The 18,763-nt window shown below is 37.7% G+C and overlaps 2 protein-coding genes across 5 annotated transcripts; one reads left to right on the top strand and one right to left on the bottom strand.

The window, feature by feature from the left end:
• Positions 1 to 115: 115 nt before the first annotated feature.
• galk2 (galactokinase 2) lies at positions 116 to 3,302 on the bottom strand. The gene is made up of 10 exons (XM_020935148.2): positions 3,009 to 3,302; positions 2,853 to 2,941; positions 2,649 to 2,772; positions 2,471 to 2,564; positions 2,245 to 2,391; positions 2,033 to 2,131; positions 1,643 to 1,795; positions 1,136 to 1,346; positions 690 to 891; positions 116 to 421 (listed from the first exon to the last, which is right to left on the bottom strand). The coding sequence occupies exons 1-10, from the start codon at positions 3,065 to 3,067 to the stop codon at positions 214 to 216; spliced, it is 1,386 nt and encodes a 461-aa protein (XP_020790807.1). The 5' UTR covers positions 3,068 to 3,302; the 3' UTR covers positions 116 to 213.
• A 211-nt stretch (positions 3,303 to 3,513) lies between these two features.
• On the top strand, positions 3,514 to 16,910 carry cep152 (centrosomal protein 152). 4 transcript variants are annotated; one of them, XM_055155412.1, is made up of 29 exons: positions 3,514 to 4,062; positions 4,182 to 4,278; positions 5,144 to 5,183; positions 6,290 to 6,399; positions 6,478 to 6,535; positions 6,641 to 6,931; positions 7,050 to 7,122; positions 7,202 to 7,342; positions 7,410 to 7,549; positions 7,834 to 8,034; positions 8,553 to 8,700; positions 8,788 to 8,879; positions 8,995 to 9,158; positions 9,258 to 9,456; positions 9,944 to 10,051; positions 10,129 to 10,259; positions 10,378 to 10,506; positions 10,582 to 10,717; positions 10,851 to 11,036; positions 11,295 to 11,555; positions 11,717 to 11,848; positions 12,028 to 12,645; positions 13,409 to 13,484; positions 13,577 to 13,744; positions 13,952 to 14,036; positions 14,178 to 14,257; positions 14,634 to 14,790; positions 14,870 to 14,970; positions 15,525 to 16,910. In XM_055155412.1, exons 2-29 carry the CDS (start codon positions 4,232 to 4,234, stop codon positions 16,250 to 16,252), a joined length of 4,800 nt encoding a protein of 1,599 aa, XP_055011387.1. In that variant the 5' UTR covers positions 3,514 to 4,062; positions 4,182 to 4,231; the 3' UTR covers positions 16,253 to 16,910. The 4 variants fall into 4 exon arrangements, with proteins under 4 accessions (XP_055011387.1, XP_055011389.1, XP_055011386.1 ...); XM_055155414.1 differs by lacking the exon at positions 5,144 to 5,183 and having other exon boundaries at positions 6,749 to 6,931; XM_055155411.1 differs by lacking the exon at positions 5,144 to 5,183.
• The last annotated feature ends 1,853 nt before the right edge of the window (positions 16,911 to 18,763 follow it).

Below are 18,763 nucleotides of genomic sequence, written 5' to 3'. Positions count from 1 at the left end.
TTCTTGTTCCCTTATGCTTCCCAAAATTAACCCAGTCTTAACTTTGTCCCTAAATAATACATTGAATAATTTGTGTAAAATGCTGGGACTCTTTAACTCACATAGTTTTATAGGATTAGAAAACTATTTGATTTGGTCTTTATTTACATTTTAAGGAGCGTCCAAACATTTTCAGAATTATTCATATACATTTTATAATATAGTCCAGCAGTGTTATTCCGCTATAAAAATGGTGGCCCCTCCCCCTGGTTTTGTCACAAATAAACTTTGCTTCTCTATAGCAGCTCTATGAGCATCACACAGATAGTATCCCTCTCGAACAGCTTTTATGAAACCATCCACTTTCTCCACAGGGACCATGGACACTGCACAGCCTCCCCATCCTGCTCCAGTCAGCCGAGACCCCACTGCCCCAGATTTCCTATAGGTAGAGAAAAACATGATTTTAAGTAATTCATATGTTGATTGGTTGAAAACATCCAGATGGAAAATCTTCAATATTATACCAAAAAATAATATAAAAACAGTTTTTATTTTATTTGAGGTTTAACTGTCCAAATAACAGATATTTTGCCATGAAGGATCAAGTATGACTGTTGGTAAGAGGTGGACAATCTATCATTGGAATATCAGAGTGATGTTGTTAGTATCTAGAATGTGTGGAATACTATCATCAGCACATGACTTACAGGCAGAGTTGGACGAGTTGGTCGAGCTCAGAGCAGCTGCATTCGTACAGGTCTCTGCAGCTGATGTGGCTCTGGTTCATGAGGTCGCCGAGGAGGGTCAGGGCATCAGCAGGCTCAGAGTCACACACATCTTTGAACTGCAGCACCCGCGACGCCTCACTGTAGACATGCTTCGCCCGCTGGTACAGCTTGAAGTGGGTTACTGAGGAAGTATGTTGGCAAAAAAAAATTAAATTACATACTTTATATGGTGGTTATATCTTAAGCAAGTAACATTATAGTAATTGACAGTAACAAAACATTGAAATGTCATATTTCAATATGCAAAAGGGACTGTAATGGGTAAGTCTAGTGTTAATTCACCTATATTCATCAACAAAAACCCAAAAACAGCAACAACAACAAAAAAATCTGTTGTTGTATGCACAGAATGCATATTGGCCTACCATGCTGTGTGTTGGCACTCAGTAGCTCGGTACAGAACTGCTCAGAGGTGATGCCCAGAGCCTTGCAGATCTCCTCTCTGGTGAATGGCTCAGGATGAAGCACCTCCTCCACCAGTGCCTCCATCTCGTCCAGAGACGCCTCTAGCTCCCTCTGAACCTGAGCCAGCTTCAGTAACCTGCTGCAGTCCAGGCCCCGAGCCTTCGCCAGCATCTAACAATGTGCAACATATATGAAAGGAGGAAATAATGAGACATATGTGTTTGCATTTACTACTTGGATGTATTTACTAATTCACCATTAGAAGAAGTCTTTTAAAAGCATAACAAATATTTGAAAATCCTTAAAGCTGCAGTTCATTCAATATCAATTTATAACATGTGCGTGCAATGTACTGTATACTATATATGCAGTAAAATGCTTATTTGGAAAGGAAAAATTTCCCACTAAATATATGTAAGGCAACAATGAAGAGGTATTGCACGTGGAAAATGGAGGACAGAGGATACCTTTGCTGCGATGCGACATTCAACCACACGGATGTTGAAGTGAGAGGAAGCAGCTTTATTCATCTCCACACAGCAGTTTGATATGACAAACACAGCCCCAGAAGGGAGTTTCACATCAGTGGCACGGAGAGGCTGGAACTCAATCAGCTTTGCCTTTTGAGAGACGAGACGTGCAAATAATTACAACTGTAAACTATCAGAAAGGAGAGATAGCAGTAAATTCATTCTAGATCATATCTGATATGGAATGAGTGGTATTATACAGGTAGCTAAAGCTGTCTTAAGTTGTTTATCTCTTAAACAGACATCTACCCTAGAGTGAATCTTCACTGTCATGATCATAAATATACAACAATACAATCAGTGAACAAATTTGTCACTGGTCTATACCTTTCCACTTTCTGCTAAAAATGAAATAGACTGGTCCATGCCTCCTCCCTCAGTGCCAATGTAGCGTTCACACTTGGCACAAATCTCAGCCAGAGCTACCTGGAATGCATAAAATAAAACAAACTCAGGTTGTACCATCTCAGCAATCCATCCCATTGTGGATTTAAATGTACTATGTAGCAAAGTTATTTTTTCATGGTAATTATTTATACCTTAGAGAGAGACTTTTGATTTGCCTCCATGGTTACAAGCCCTGCACAACAAACCAGAGCACTGGAGCTGGAGAGGCCAGAGCTTGGAGGAACTGTCCCATCAACAACACATGATATTCCTGCCAAATTTGTAATGCCAAAGTTTTCCTAACATACAACAGGATATATAGATTTTTAAGTAACACTTGAGGTGCCGATACGTTGATAGTAATAAAACAGGTTTTACCTGAATCCCTTTAACTCCGCAAAGAAAATAATAATACCATTTTGGATTGTCCCGATCAATGGCAATGTCCTGAGTACTGGAAACGCTATAATCCCTACAATACAATACAAAAAAAAAAACAGGAACTTTAAGTTACATAAAACATAATGACATGTAGATTCTTTCTGTGAAAGCTTACGTGTATAAAGGATTTGTATTGGCCAGCTGGATTATCCCTGATTTATTCACGGTTACAGCTGCAAGGATACTCTGTTCAATTGCCATGGGAAGGACTGAATAGCCACAGTAATCAATATGCTCTCCTGGAAAGATTATAAGAGTATGCATGAGTTTTCTGATACAGATAATAATTTGGTTATTAAAGCAAAATTACATTGCTTACCAATTAGGTTAACTCTTCCAGGAGCACATGTATAGAACTGAGGAGATTCCCCATACTTTTTTTCAAAGGCAATTTTTAAGGCTTGCAACCTGTATGACAATAAAAGATTACATTCAGTAACATGTTTTTGACACACAGTATATTTACATTGCTCACCTGTCATTCGCAGAAATCACTGTGGCTATCTTGGGTGGGTAGGAAGCCATTTCATTCATCCAAACTAACTTTAATAATTGTACACGTCCAGTTAATAATTGTACACGTTCAACTGAGAGGAAGATTTTTTTAAAGATATGATATGATCACATGACAATCACAAGAAGGAGCTCAATGTCAAGTAGCGGACTCAAGATCAGCTCCGGTACTTAGGCTGTCAATGTAGTGCAGCAAAGTTGATATTTTCGATCTGATTCTGAAACAGCTGCAAAGTCTACAATACGGAAGTGTCAAGAAAACAATGGGCGTGTCAAGAACACGTCACTTAATTTGTACCTGAAAGATATTAAACGTTTTCTTGTTTAGGCAAAATTGTCAATACTTTTCATAGAATATGCCATAAAATAATTAAGGTCATAGATATCGGAGCAAAAATGTGCAAACAAAAACGCAGACTTAATCATTGACTACATTTCCCAGAATGCTCCATACTTCTGTTTCCATAGAGACGTAATTTTTTCACACTTCCTGGTTGAGAGCGTTATTATCGAAATTTTGTTGAAACGTGTTTGGAAATAGTTTATTATGTTGAGATTTCGGAAACAAGAAAGCAGAGATTCGGGTTATAACATACAACGACATCTGTGTTATTTTCCCAGAGTTTTTTTTTCACATTTGTGGCTCTTTCGCGCTGCTGCTGCGCGGGACTTTTCAAAGTGGGCGAGTCTCTTAAAGTGCACGCTTGACTAATGCTAACCCCGGGGATAGCTTCAAAACATTTAACCGTACTGTTTAAAGATCCTTACATCTTAGATTATTTGACCAGACAAACATTTCCGCATTTTATTACCACGATCATGGAGTTTTGTGGCTTTACTATAACAATGGGTCCCATTGTTATAGTGGTAAACTAGCATTGTAAGGCTTAACGCTAACTAGGTTAGCCTGTTTGTGTCTAACTTGTAATTGAAGGGAAAAAGATAGAAGCGCCATGGAATTGTTATAATCGGTACAAAGAAAACATCTGGTCTTTTCTTTAACGGTAAACCACTCGGTAAGTAATATAAAACCATCTTTCAAATCGATTTTATTAGGTAACTATTACCTGATTTAGTTATGGGTTTGCGTGTCTTCTAATAATTACGCGTCTTCCTTTCCGTGGAAACACTGCAGCCCCTGCATCATGTCCATTGATTTCGACAGTGCGGCTCTTCAAACACAACATGATGAGGAGGAGTACGACCAGGAGGACTATGCAAGAGAGCAAGAGGTACCTCATGTCGTAGTTTATATGCTCTGTGTTTCTCATTAATAGGGGATTGATGTAAAACGTGCTGAGGAAAAATGGCAACACAAATGATAGTTGATGCCTGTGGTATTATTATAAACATGTAGAAGTAACTATAGTTAATATTTAAGCTTTTTGATTGTAAGAGGGAATAAGTGACATTATACCATTTATACTTAAAGTAAACATATGTAAGATTTTGATTTTAAATTCCATAAACATTATAGCATCTGTGTCCCCAGATAGAAGGAAGACATGCTCAAAACAAACAACAGTTGTAATGCAAAAACAACAAAAACACTGAACATGATGGCCAGGATGTTAGTTCCTCTCAAGATGATAATCCAATCAGAAAGTGGAATGAACCTCACATGAATCTCTCAATTGCTGAAATCCATTTGGTTTAAATCTAAAAGGCCTCTCCCTGATCTGAATCCTCATTACCTAAACTCCAAGACATGCAGCCAATTTTTTATCAGTGCAAGTGTAACTTTTGCAGCTCAGTGAATTAATTCTGGAGGGTTTGAGCTTTCACATGAAACTTTTTTTTTAACTGCAAGTGCAAGCCACACACAGTTCCTTTTAATACTATTAAATACAATTATTTTTAAAATGATCTCTTGCTCATGCTATCATAGTCTCAAATCTGTGCACTGTTACACTATAGTGAAATATTGCATTGAAAGGGAAAATGTGCATTGATGTAATAGGTTGCTTGGTTTTGTTGATTTTTCTACACAAATATGCCATAAAACAAAATTAATAGTTTTGTGGGAGTAGGTTTATTTTCAATAAAATTCATTTAGGGTTAATGCTGTCTGTGCTGGTTGCTTTATCTGTTGTTTAGGGGAACACCTGAGTGCACTGTTGACACACTGAGCAATAAAGTGAGTAACAGGACAGCCTATATATGTATGTGTGTAACCTGTGCTATTATTGGCTCAAGAAAGTAAGTCCTCCTTCCAGCTGAGTCATAAATGTGAAACAGGCTTTCCCTCCTTTCTGATCATTTGGGTTATGTTGTTTTTTGGGCTGGCTGTGAACATGAAGGCACTAGCAATTTGGATTTTTTGGCATTGCTTATTTAGAAAAAGAACATTTGTTTTTGTTTAGCTTTTGTTTTCATCAGAAGTTGGTCAGTTGGAAAATATTCACCACCAGTAGTTGGAATGTTTCTGCTCCAGTTAACCTTGCTATATGTTTCATCAAAACAATGGAAGGCTTTTTGAGCAAATCACAGCAATACCACGGGAGCTGACGACATGCCGGGAGCATTTTGGATATTTCACACAAGGACTTCTTCAGCAATGGATAGGATGTGCATAGCGGCTTAATCAGAAGTGTTTGTTGAGGCTTTGTTAGAGGGACAGCATGGGTCCTGCCAGTGTGGACACAGTGGAGGATTTAAGGGACATTCAGGAGTCGTTATGGGAAGTAAGTTCAGCTGTCTTTTCTTTGCATTTCTTGAATGGGTGAGAAGAATGTCTTTTCTAGATGTCACTGACACTGAGAGGGATTTACATGTGTTGTTTTGGGGTTGTCAGAATATCTTATGACTGATGAAGGAAAATCAGATATTTATAAATTTTATAGGTTAATCACCTATAAAATTTATAAATATTTGATTTTCCTTAATTTTCCTGAAACTGTAGTGAAAAGGATAATGGTATACGTTCAGATTTCTGCTTTTTGGTTGCACAGGTGACCTTCATGTAATACATTTCTTAGAGTAATATGTCACTTATTGTACCTGTAATCTTCAAACTCTAACTGCACAAGGACCAACTAAATTAGGCCTCCACAGCCTCCTGTTACTTGGAAACAGTACAGTTCTTGTAAAATATTTTTTTATATTTTGTTGGTTTGAGCATTTTTATCATGTTAAATATCCCTTTGTCTCCCTCCAGTGATTACAGTTCTGTTTTCATTATTTATTACTCAGTTGCTGGGAAACCTGAGTGACTCATTTCCATGTGCTGTTTTTTTTCTACAGCTGCACAAACTCCTCACAGACCTGCCGGATGACATGCTTGAAGATAGCAGAGACTCCTCCTCCCCAGAGCTAGAGTACTCTACCTGTAGCAAAAAAAATACTGGCAACAGGTAAAACAAATGTAGTTAAAATGAAAGGATAGTGAATGATTGCAAATTAGAAATATATACACTACTTTTCTCTCTCAGTCCACAGGCCAATGGGGCTCAGCAGTGGTCAAATCATGGCAGGCCAACTCATGAACAGGTAATGCGTGTGTGCGTGTGCGTGCGTGTGCGCGTGTGCGTGTGTAGTGTCAACATATTAACCATATTTACTACAAAATATGAGAAAGTTTATATATTTTTGAAGAATTATGAACCCAACTACAACCAGTTCCGACTTGGAGACCGTGTTGTTAATGGACACATGAATGGACATCAAGGTTTAAGTCAGCCTCATGTTTGGAACCAACCACAGGGTCCCCAGTTCAGCCAAGGAGACTACTCGTATAACAGTATAGGCACAGAGAACAATGATTTCTCTGCTGATGACTACGGGACAAGCGCATACCCTCAGGCCTCAAAAATCCCTATTGAATATAACGGAGATGGAGCATATGGAGACAGCCGAGTCCATGGGGAAACTAGAAATCATTTTCAGGTGAGGATCCTTTTTTTCAAACTATGTACACTACAAGTCAAAAGTTTGGACACACTTTTTCATTTATGCTTCTTTATTTCCAAGGCTCTGAAAATAATTATTGTTGTTTTATTCAAAGATATTTAACTCTAAACCACATCAAGGTCAAGAACTTGATAAACTGCAAAGAGAGTTTCTCGATTCAACAGCAAGTAATACTTAACTTACATTTTCTAAACATCCTATAAGACCAGACCATTACAACAAGTTTAAAGTTATGTCTTATTTCAGACACTGCTGATCAGGAACAGCTCTCCCAGTTGCGTGTCTTATACAAAGCTCAGCAGAGACAGATTGAAGACTTGGAGCAGAAACTAGAGGATTCACGACGCAACATGAGATATCTAGAGCATCAGTTTGCAATTGTAAAAGGTAAGTAAGGTTAAAACATGACTTGTTCTGAGATAGACAATTATTTACAAATTAATTTTATCAACAGATGAAAAGGATGGGCTAGCCGTAAGTCTCAAAGAATCAGGTCGATTGATTGAAGAGTATAAAGATCGGGAAGTGACCATGCAAAAAACTGTGAAGGCACTGGAACATCAAGTGCAACTTCTAACTGAGAAGGACCAAGAGGTACATCCTACTGGCCATGCTGCTTGTGTTGACAGTTCTATTAGACTTCAGCCATGTGATACTAGTCTTGTAGACGGCAGGGCAATGAACAAATTATACTTCTTGCTAATTTATATGAATCGCATTACAGAGCATATTTTTATACCCGATGATTCAGTTCTCTGCAGAGGGCACTATATTACTTAATTGCCGCAGCTTTTGCCATCTTCAAATTAAATAGAAGTTTCGGTTCAGTTTAAATTAATTTTGCAGCCCCCATGATACTAGTGTATTTATTTGAACAGAACATGAAGAAGCAGAGAGTGGCGGATGCTGCAGTGGACACCATGAAGCAGCAGATGCTGGACCTGTGCCGCTCTGACACTTTATCCAGATCTCGAGAACAACACGACCGAGACATTACCATCCTGAGGGAGCAACATGATGCTGCGCTTTTGGCCTCTCAGCAGAAGATTGACTCTGTGTCACAGGCACTAGACCAACAGGTGTGTGAACTAGAACTAGAAATAGTGGGCACCTCAGTGCTCTGCCTGGGGACTAGACCAGGACTAAGCCAGAACTAGAACAGGGTTAATCCAAGTGTACCTCAGGACTTCACTGACCTTAAACCAGGGCCAAAGAAGGGAAAGTATGAATGCACCTTGTTCTGTTATGTTATCCTTGTTATTTTTTTATATGAAAAATTTAGTTTTTAGGTAGTCAATGCTGATTGTAATAACATGGTAACTTAGCAGTCCTTGTATTAAAGTTGGACTCTACAATTGTTTTATGTCACTCTTACACCTTACTGGCCACTGCGCATGCTGTACCCATGGTAGTAGAGTCTAGATAGCTATAGTAGAAAACTGGCCCTCAAAAAGCTGGTCAAAATTTTTAAAGAATTTTATGCCTGTAATTTAAATAATGTGTATGTGCATGGAAGAACACTGAAGTTTGTCTGGGTAAAATATCTGGTGTGAATTCAGTTTTAATAAGTTTATGAAATGCTGCCATGTTGTTGTAGGTTGAGCTTACTCAGAAGTTACGGGAGCAGGTGAAGCAGCTGGACCATCAGAGAGAAGAGGACCAACTAGAGAGGGCCAGAGTCATCAACATGCTCACACAACGCCTAGAGGAGAGCCAGCAGCAGTGTGCCAAGTTGCTACAGAGAAGTAAGTATGGCTGGGGAAAAACATGACATTACATAAGTAGGTTTGTTTAGTGTTCAAATTCTACATTGTTCCCTCTTGTCCCATCAGGCTCAGTACAAGAAATGAGTCAGCTGCAAATTAAACTCCAGCAAACCCAGTCTGCAAAGGCACTGAGTGAAAACATGAACAAAGTCTTACAGGTTTGGTGTTTACAGCAATTTGTAACCATCACTAATCAGGCCAATTTTTGTAAAAAAATAAAATAAAATAAAATAAAAAATTGAAAGTCATTAAACACACTTTTTACTTTTCTAGGAGGATCTGGCAGAGCTGAAGGAGCAGATCACTTTATATGAATCTGCTGTAAAACATGGTGTTATTTCCTTGGACCTAAGCAATGACCTGGAGAACCATCTTTCAGAGTCCTGTATTGATTTGCGTTTGAAGAAGACAAACCTGAGAAATGGCACTTTACACAGGTTAATAAAAAAAAAAGTAGTTTGCAGAAACATGCTTACAATGTCATAGTTCCCATTAGTATTATGAATACCCCTGTTTTCTACATGTTTGTTTTGCAGTCCCTTAGCCAATCTGTCCGACACAAAGCTGCCTAAAGATGAGGCGCTGCGGTTGCTGCGGGCGGAGATGCAGCGATGTTTGGGGAATCTGAAAGGAAAGAGGAAGCAGATAGAGCAGCTGCGGGAAGATCTCCGGGTCAGTCAAGCCAGAGCCGATGAGCTGCAGACACAGCTGGAGGAGGCTAAACTCGGCTCTACGGTGAGGACTGTACTCACAATTTTCATGTATTTATTTAACAGGACAACATACAGTCACATAATACCCAAGGGCAGAGATGCTACTACCAGATTGTTGCTTCGGAAGCTCATTTCCATCTTCAGTCATTTTTAAAGAGTACATTCAATCATCACTCAGTCATTCACTTCACACATCCTTATCCCATTATATTAGTACAAATGTAGCAACAGTGACTTTATAGTATTATCTATAAAATAGCATAAAAATTGAAAATACAGTTGTAAATAGTTTTCTATAAAAGGGCTGTGACATTTATCTTTGTTACAAAAGCCACATTGAGGGGAAACTTTAATGTTAAGGTTAACAAGAACATGATTTTAAACAGTACAAATTTGTGAATTATTTGATATGAATGAGTAATTGAGCGCATGAATGATTGTCTCTGTGTCTGAATGTCACCATGCCAGTACAACTACATGCCCCTAATCACTGTGTTGTCTCTTTACAGATCAGAGGAGAAAATAGTCAAGAAAACTTTACGGACATGCATGGTACGTCTCAGAAAGAGCTCAAGCAACTAGAGGAAGACAAACAACACTTACAGGAACAAGTGGAGGTATGTGGCTGTTAGAAATCATTGTTGCAGCTATTGAATTACTTTTCTGTAACTTTTTATTACTTTGCTAATTACAGATCCTGGAGAAGAAGTATAAGGAGCTGAAACAGAATGAGGAGAAAGTGAAGGCTGCAAACTTGGAGCTGTGCACTAAGATGAGAGAGATGATCCAGGAGTTAGATCAGGAAAAGCAGGAGGCAGCTGAACGGTACAGAGCACTTTTGTATACAACCTACGTTACCTACAAAAATTTACTGTAGTCATTGCACCATGTCATGACTATTGACATTTTAATGAAGTATTTTGCGACCTTTTTCATCTGGTAGATCAGAGAGGGTTCACCAGCAGCACAGGGACGATGTAGTGCAGCGCATCAGAGCTGAGCTCATTCAGGAGCACACAGCTCAGATCGAACAACTGACCCAACAGCACCAGCAGCAGCTACAGGACTTACAGTAAGTTTAAAATAATTTATTTTATGCTATTTACATACACATTTACATCAGTGTAATTGATGTTTTTCTTCTAAGAACTCAGCTGTCTGAAGCTCATGATAAAATGTCAGCCGTTCAAGAGTGTTACATTTCTGTCTGCAAAGAAAAGGATGCACTGGAGGAAAGTATTCGTAACAAAGATAATGAAGAGACTACATTAAAACAGACCAAGGTAAATTAACAAAATGAAGAAATTTAATATATAGATATTATTTATAATAAACACTGATGTAGACTTTGACACTGGCTGTTTAAAAAACGTACCTTCGACCTAATAAGAATACCACAAAACTTGCTTGTTTTAGCAAAAGTTGCAAGAAGAGGCTGATGCTGCTCTGAAAAGGCTGAGAGATGAGCTGGAGACTCAGCATCAGGCGTCAGTCACTGAACTCAAAGCAGTTTGGACCAAAGACAAGGAAAAGGAAATCCAACAGAAAGTGGACACACATGTAGCTCAGATCAATGCAACCTGGAAGGAAGAGATGAAGAAGGTACTGAAATGTTATGAATGCAGATATCATTGACAGCACATTGATGTTATTTATTATGTATGCAGGACTTAATGGTTACACTGTCAAAAGATTAAGTGGAAGTAGTACGTATGCAGTGTTACCCATGCACTAAGTATTACTAAGAAAATAACTGTTGCTGTTGTGTGTTTTTTTTGATCCAATACTTTTTCACTCTAATGAGGAAAATCCATTTGTAGCTTTCACTTATAATTTCAACCTTTGTCTTGGTTGCTGCAGATGGAACACAGTTGGTCCCAAAAGCTTGAGGAGGCAAACCGAAAGAGGTACAGTGAAACAGTGGAGACGACCAGTCAGACGAGTGATTGTCTAGACAGAAATGTGACAGTCAGTGCTGAGGAGCTGGAGTCCAGGCTCAAGGCTCAGAAAATACAGCTGCAAACAGAAATGGACAGAGCCAAAGTGAAGGCTGTGGAGGAGACAAAGAGACAAGTCCAGAAAGAGCTTCATGAGAAACATCTGGAGGATATGGCCAAACAGGTGTGTATTCATATACCTACATTTTTCATTTATAGTTTGAGTGTTGAAAAATGGGGACAGTCGCCATTGTCAGCTAATAGGGGTGAGGTGAGATGCATAATATTACAATATTATTATCTACTAAATTGTCATTTTTGTCAATGTACTTTTTGTTGCTGAAGGTTGAAGGTGCAGTAACCAGAGCATACAATCGCTGGGTAGAGGACTTGACTTCACTGCCAGAATACCAGGCCTCTCTCCAAAGTGAGAAAGAGAAATGGGAAGAATGTCAGCAAAAACTCACAGATCAAAAGGTAAGTAGCCCCAATGAGAATATTCTCCAATATTTAACTAATATTAGACAGGTGATTGATTGTTCACCAGTGCAGACTACTTTAGTTGTACCCCTGAAGATTTGTTTTTCAGCAGCCTGAATGTTTTGGATGTCCTTCTGATTATTTAACTTTATGCTTTTTCTTTTACATTTTGTCAGATCTCCCAAGCCGTACGTGCAGCAGAGGACCTGTGGGCAAAGCGTCAGAGGAGCCAGCAGGAGGGGCAAGCGTCATCTCACCTGGAGGAAGAGCTACAACAGACTGTGTCAACCCTTCAAAGCCAACTGGACCAAACCAGGAGAGAGCAGGCAGCTTTGCTGAAGGCTGAACTGTCAGCCGCCAGAACTGTCTGGAACCGAGATAAACTACAAGAAATCAACAAAGCCCAGGTGCGCAGTGAACAGGCGTATCAGAAGAAACTAGAACAAGCTTTACAACAGGTCAAAGAGGAAGTAGAGCTTGAGAAGAAAGACCTGCTATCTCAGACTGAAGCTAGAATTCAACAAGCAGTGAAAACCCGAGAACAAGAGTTGAAATGTTGCTTTGCAGAAAAAGAGAAGGCTCAAATGAAGGAGATAAAAGAGGAGATGCACGCTGAAATTCAGGCTGCACTGGCACAAGTCCAAACTCAACTCTTTGTGGAGCAGCAGGGATCTGAGGAAGCCAAGAAAACCAGCAGGGGACAGTCAGAGGACACAATAACACATGTTGTTCAAAACCTCTGCAAAAATATAGTCAACAGAGCAGTGTCCCAAGCAAAGAAGGAATGGAAGAAGGTAAGTTTCATCAATGTGATATTCATTTGGAGTGTGGTTCTGGTTGATTAATGAGCAGAGACTACTTTTGTGTTTTGTTTATTATTATTATTTTATTAGTTTTAGCATCTGATATTTTGTGAAATTTTAAGTAGTGTCATAAAATCTAAGCCAAATAGAAAACGTGAATCACTGACACTAGGTGGCAAAATGCTTTTTTGCAACCTCAAATGGGATAATCATTTTCCTCAGTTGCAAGTTTTCTTTAGAACTTTACTTTCAAAATCTGCATGTATTGTATGTATATTTGCAGTATATATAGCTTTTTATATGGCTGTTTATAGCTGCACTGATCATGGCAGGCGAGCCCTGCAGCACATATTGAAGATCATTGGTGCACCATTTCCCTCCCTGCAAGACATAGACAAACCCATCACAATTGTGAGTGATGCAAAGTCACCCCACACACAATCTGTTCAGCCTCCTGCCCTCCGGGAGAAGGTACAGGATCCTCTGTTCCCGCACCACCAGACTGACTAGCAGCTTCATACCCCAGGCTGCAGGATGCTGAACTCTCTCCTCTATAACCACGAGGCAACCAGGAAGCACAGAAGAATTTTGGACTTTTCCTTTTATTTTATTATCATTTAATTTAGAAGACTGAGAGTGAGAACATAATTTAAATTTTTTATATGTTCATATGGAAATTTGACAATAAACTTGATTTTTATTTTTATGATTGATATAAAATTATTAATATCAATGTTATTTTTTGTTCCTTAAGATGAGTGAGGAAAAACTAAGCTTGGTATTGAAAGAAACCCAGGAACAGTATGAAAAAGAAATAAACAAAATGCAAGGTATGTAAATTGTCTCCTGCTATATTTTCAATTTTTTACAGTGTTGTGGTTTCCTGGAGTATAATATATGCATGGCCATTTTTTATGTCCAGCCTGTGCGCCTCAGTGGGTCGAGCAGGGGCGATGCAGAAAGGAATGCACTGAAACTGTTAGTACACTGCAGAAGAAGAACCACGAGCTTCAGAGGCATTTGGAGAAGGCCTGTCGTCAGCTGCAGACTGTGGTGAGAGAGAACAAAGCAGCCATGAAGAAACTCAAAGGTGAGTCAGGTTTCCCCATGTACAGCAATCATGCATTACAGAGTGACCACTGAAGGGTGAAGTAACTATAAGAATATAGTGCCCTCTGCATCTGTTTATTGTCAGATTAATTGGATTATAATATAATAATAAATATATACATGGCTGTGTAGACTATAATTATAATATTAAAATATTCTGGGCAGTTTATTTGATGATATTTTATAGAGGAACATGAGGGGTCCCTTCAGAAGATTAAAGAGGAGCACTTGCAGCAGCTCGAGGAAGCAAAAAGGATGATAGAAAAATCTGGGTTTGTGTCTTTACCTCTTTGTTTGAAAAAGCATTTATTCTTTTTATGTCATAACATTACCAAAATACATCCATATTATACAATATTTAAACTTTTATTCCAATATACATCAACTTATGATATACTTATGTTTTCCCCCAGGAGTACTGACCAACAACATTTTCAGCAAGGCCTGGAAGATATGAAACGGCAATATCTAAACACTGTCGAGAAAATAAGAGGTTTGTATTTTGCACACAGAAAGTGAGTGAGTTGTACAATTATGTACTTAAAATATTCCCTCATTTAAAACGTCCTCTCATTAATAAAAATGTCAATACAATAGTGACAGTGGAATCCAACTGTTCAGTGATAACTGCATTTTTCGCACTTTTTCACACAAATATGTGTCCTTATATTGCCACAATTACATCCCCATAAATGTCCCCTCTTCACAATAAATTTGATACCTATGTCAATGTGACTCTTTTTAAGTGGCACAAATGTGTTCTCACCACTGACTTGTACATCTTTCCATTCATTCTTGTTGAAATATAACTATAAAAATGTTATAGTTTACTCTAAAATTTTGTCTTCTTTTTTTTTTCTTTTTCCCAGGGGACATGATGCTTTACCTACAGGAAAGTCGAGAGCGAGCAGCAGAGATGATTCGAGTGGAGGTGCAGAGAGAGAGACAGGACACAGCACGAAAAATGAGGCATTACTACCTCACCTGTTTACATGAACTACTGGAAGATGGAGGCCAGACCACTGGGTAAAATATGGTTCAGGATGCACTGACAGTTGTGCTTTATTCATAATACTTAATACCTTTTTTATTTTGTTTTTTTAAGAGCTGAGAAGAAAATAATGAATGCAGCGAGTAAACTGGCGGCTATGGCTAAAGTGCTTGAAACGCCCATCAAGAATAAACCTGCAAATTATGCTTTAACTAGTAAGTAATAAACCGCCAATACCAGACTACACTAACTGTTGAAGAAAATGTCCACGTTCATAATGACAAGAGCCAAAATATTTAGATCAATCAAATTCAATATGATGATGTTTGTCAGAAATCTTTTTACTACAGTTTTTTTTTACTTGCTATACTATTCTTATTGGTGCATATTTAGATTTTTTTTTTTAAATATTCCATAATGTTTTTTATTCATTAAATGTGTACACTTGGTTACAACTTGTGATGTCAGTAAGTGGTTAACCAGGAAGTTTTCTGTTTTTAATAGTCTATAAACCCAACAACTTTTTATCATTTTTTCACTCAAATTGCCTTCACTAATATGCATCTCAGCTGAATATGAAACAGCTGTTGTTTTGCTTCTCTAAATAGTCATGTTTTTGTATGTGCACAAATCATATTACATATTTTCCATAGTTAAACCTTATTTATATATTCTGAAATTCTAAATGATGGCTATTGATGCTAATGTGTATACAAAATGCTACAGATAAGGCCCTTTAATTCATCAGTTAATGTGTGTTTGGTTTCAGGTGGCGGGACAACTGTTGCTGTTAAAATGACAAAGTTCGAAAAGAGCCCTCTGCTTGAGCACTCCGATAAGAGACTGGATGTCAGAGTCCAACAACAACAAAAAACAACTGATTTGAACCTTAAACAATCAACTACAGGAAGGACTAAATCTGTCAGTCATCAAGACCAGCCTATACCAACTCAGAACACCCTCACTTCATGCAGAAAAACTTCACCTTCTCAAAGCACTGATGCTTCTGTTCGGAGCAAAACCAGGAACCTATTGTTGCAAGGGCAGGTAGCAGAAAGCAGCTTGGATCCAACAGCAAAAATATTTCTTCAAGAGCTTCCTGTTCGGGAGGAAAAACGACCCACAGATTGGAGCTTAAGTAGCAATGACTCAGACACAGGCCCCCCAAACCCTCGCTTATCCTACTCTGGGAGGAGAGTCAAACCAGTCAAGCCCTTTTCAGTATCTGTAGCTTCAAACTGTGATTTTGTGGAGTTTGCTGGACTGACGCCAGATGCCTCAGACCTAACTATTTATAATGAAATTGTGAAAAAGACACCCGATATGCAAAATGCTGATTTTTACAATGTAAACTTGGGTGCACATAGACAACCTACGCCCGGATCTGAATCTGCAAAACAATATGACATTTGTCCAAAACTGTTATTTTCTGAGTTAAGACAAAGGCAGCAGGACAGTGGCTTTGGGAGTCCATTTTACCAACAGAAATTAAAATAAGAGCCAGAATGAGTAAAGTATGGTGCCTTATATAGTTTACAAATTTACATTTCATAAACTAGTTGTCTTGTTTTTTATCTTGTTGAAAGGATAGCAATTTTCTGGTCATTACACAGATCCCCTGAAGTGCCTACATTACACTAACTAGCCCAGTTGAGTTTACATTTCAGTTATTGTCTTTGTTTTTTTTAGCAGTAGCAGATGTGTGAAGAGAGATTTTAGCCAGTTCATCTGTTGAAGGCTACTACCTATTACTGTGATTATTATTACCACTTGGGAATAGCAGTTTTACAAGTCTGACAATTTCATTACATTATAATTTGGTTAACTATTGGTTAATGTGTTTTATCAACCTTGTAATATTGTTTGTGTAACCCAACTTTAATACACATATTTAATAGGTTGCCTTTTCAGTGTGAAGAACAGGAAACGTTGAGTATAGCTGGTATGTCCTTGCATATTTATTGCCTTCAAATACACACTACAGTATTTGGGCTTGCTTCCAGCAGTGAAGACCACATATCTTGCAGTGGTTTGAGTAACTATCATTGTATAATAGTTGTAGGTGTTTCATTGTATTTTGTATTAAATTAATATAATGTTCTATTTTATGTTTTTACTAGAAATGTATTTTAATAAATTGTATTTTTTTACGTGACTAATGCTTATCGACAGTGTTTCGAAAACTGAGGAATTAAATTATAGTTACTTGGGTTAGTAAATTATAGTAATGAGCAATCTAATTACTTTATTTCAAAATTAATTAATCAGACTAGTAATTAAGTTACTTTTAGAAGGGTACACAGTCAGTACTCCGATTTCTTTTACAAAGTAATATGACCAAGACTGCTTATCATGACATGTTGCCACATACTTGAAAAGGTTGAGATGATGAGTTAAACGGTGACGTGCGTTTAGGGTAGGCTGTCCTTTTGGGAATAAAGAACTGCCGTGTCAATAAGAATAAATAAATACTTTAAATGTAGTATTCAATATATGCTCTTGCCAGAATAAAGTTTACCAAATGTATTAACAATTATGGCACTTTTAATAAAACATTTAATAAACAGGCAATTTTAGTCCAGTGGGATTTAAACATTAAACAGCACACAAATCAAGGAAAAACACACATCAAATCAAAAGGTAACTTAGAATATTGTGGCACTCCACTACAATATACCATATTGCACTATTGTCTGAAGTTTTACTAAAACCAACAATACTTAATAAAATAAAGTTTTAAGTCTGCACATACTTTTCACAAGGCACGTTTGCTTCCCTCAGTTTATCAGAGTGCAAATCAACATAATGTGGGTTAAACATACAATTTTAAGGCTTAAAGTTTAAAAGTTATTGCTTATCTGATGATGATTTTTGGGATATTTTCTTGTCGTGTTCAACTAACCCAGTCTTTTTGTTTTTATTGCTTGGTTTACAAATCAGCTGTTTTTACATTGGGACATAGCACTTCAGATTTGAATAGCCACAGAAACACTCCTTGAAATTATTTTTTCTATTCCAACCATTCAGACTCAAAGAGATATTTACTACCAACATATCCAATCCATTTTCATTTGTTTTTTCAGGCACAAATTGTCCAAATGTGACAATGTTTTGTATAGGGTGACAGTGGAGGTAGGGGTGTGCAAAAATATTGAAATATCGATATATTATATCGTTTAGTGTGATGATACAGTATTGATATCGTGGGCTGCTGTATCGATATTTTACCAAGAGTATTTTATAGTATATTTTACTAAATGATTTAGTTATTTTTTGTTGCTTGTTTGAAGAAAGGAAACTCATTTATGCAACACATTTGACATTTTCACTGTTTTGATGAGTAAAATGGGTTTTTTCATATTAACTTTGCACAAGAAGTGGTTTAACAAAGACTTTTGGTATCACAGCCATGATTTAGCCTTTATTTTTATTGAACCATATTGAATCGATTTGAAATATATCGAATCGAATCAAAAGTGCACTGTATCAAGATATGTATCGGATTGTGGCAAGGTATGTATGTTTGTAAAACATCTTAAATTCATTTTGTTTGGTTTATAATGGAAGTCAATGGATACACAAATTTTCGAAACACACTCAGTGTATACAAAACGTCTCACGTTGCCAAAACTGAACTGATTGCGATGAAACTCACATGTCTAAAAACCTGTGAAAATACACGTCTCTGTGCATTTTCATGGCAATTAAACAACCACGGCCAAAGTTGTCATGATAAATATATTGTCAGATACACAAATTTCTCTTAATAAGGCACAATGGTTAATATGCTAGACTAGAGCTTGTCTAAATTGTCTTATACACACATAATGCATGCACATATATGCACATAAATTTCCCCTGCATTTTGGATGGAATTGTGTGGAGGTATTCCATTTTAGTACTCAGGGGGTGCTTCCTGATGAGTTAGTCCCCTCCCCTATCTGGAGCAGTGCTCAATGCTCATGAGTAGAGGCCACAGAGGCATTGAAGAATGGGTCAAATACAGAG

This window comes from Boleophthalmus pectinirostris, unplaced genomic scaffold (assembly GCF_026225935.1).
Source record: "Boleophthalmus pectinirostris isolate CB_2022bp ecotype Guang Dong unplaced genomic scaffold, ASM2622593v1 HiC_scaffold_2, whole genome shotgun sequence".
NCBI lineage: Eukaryota > Metazoa > Chordata > Actinopteri > Gobiiformes > Gobiidae > Boleophthalmus > Boleophthalmus pectinirostris.
The sequence above is the reverse complement of the archived record's forward strand: the minus strand, read 5'-3'. Positions and strand labels throughout refer to the sequence as shown.

Coding starts and splice junctions, on each gene's coding strand:
- galk2 (XM_020935148.2), bottom strand. CDS start 3,067: ATGAATGAAATGGCTTCCTACCCACCCAAGATAGCCACAGTGATTTCT. Junction 2,132..2,244: donor ATCAAAAGTCTCTCTCTAAG/GTATAAATAATT, acceptor TATGCATTCCAG/GTAGCTCTGGCTGAGATTTG. Junction 1,347..1,642: donor AATGTCGCATCGCAGCAAAG/GTATCCTCTGTC, acceptor GCACATTGTTAG/ATGCTGGCGAAGGCTCGGGG.
- cep152 (XM_055155411.1), top strand. CDS start 4,192: ATGTCCATTGATTTCGACAGTGCGGCTCTTCAAACACAACATGATGAG. Junction 4,279..6,289: donor ACTATGCAAGAGAGCAAGAG/GTACCTCATGTC, acceptor TTTTTTCTACAG/CTGCACAAACTCCTCACAGA. Junction 14,258..14,633: donor CACTGTCGAGAAAATAAGAG/GTTTGTATTTTG, acceptor TCTTTTTCCCAG/GGGACATGATGCTTTACCTA.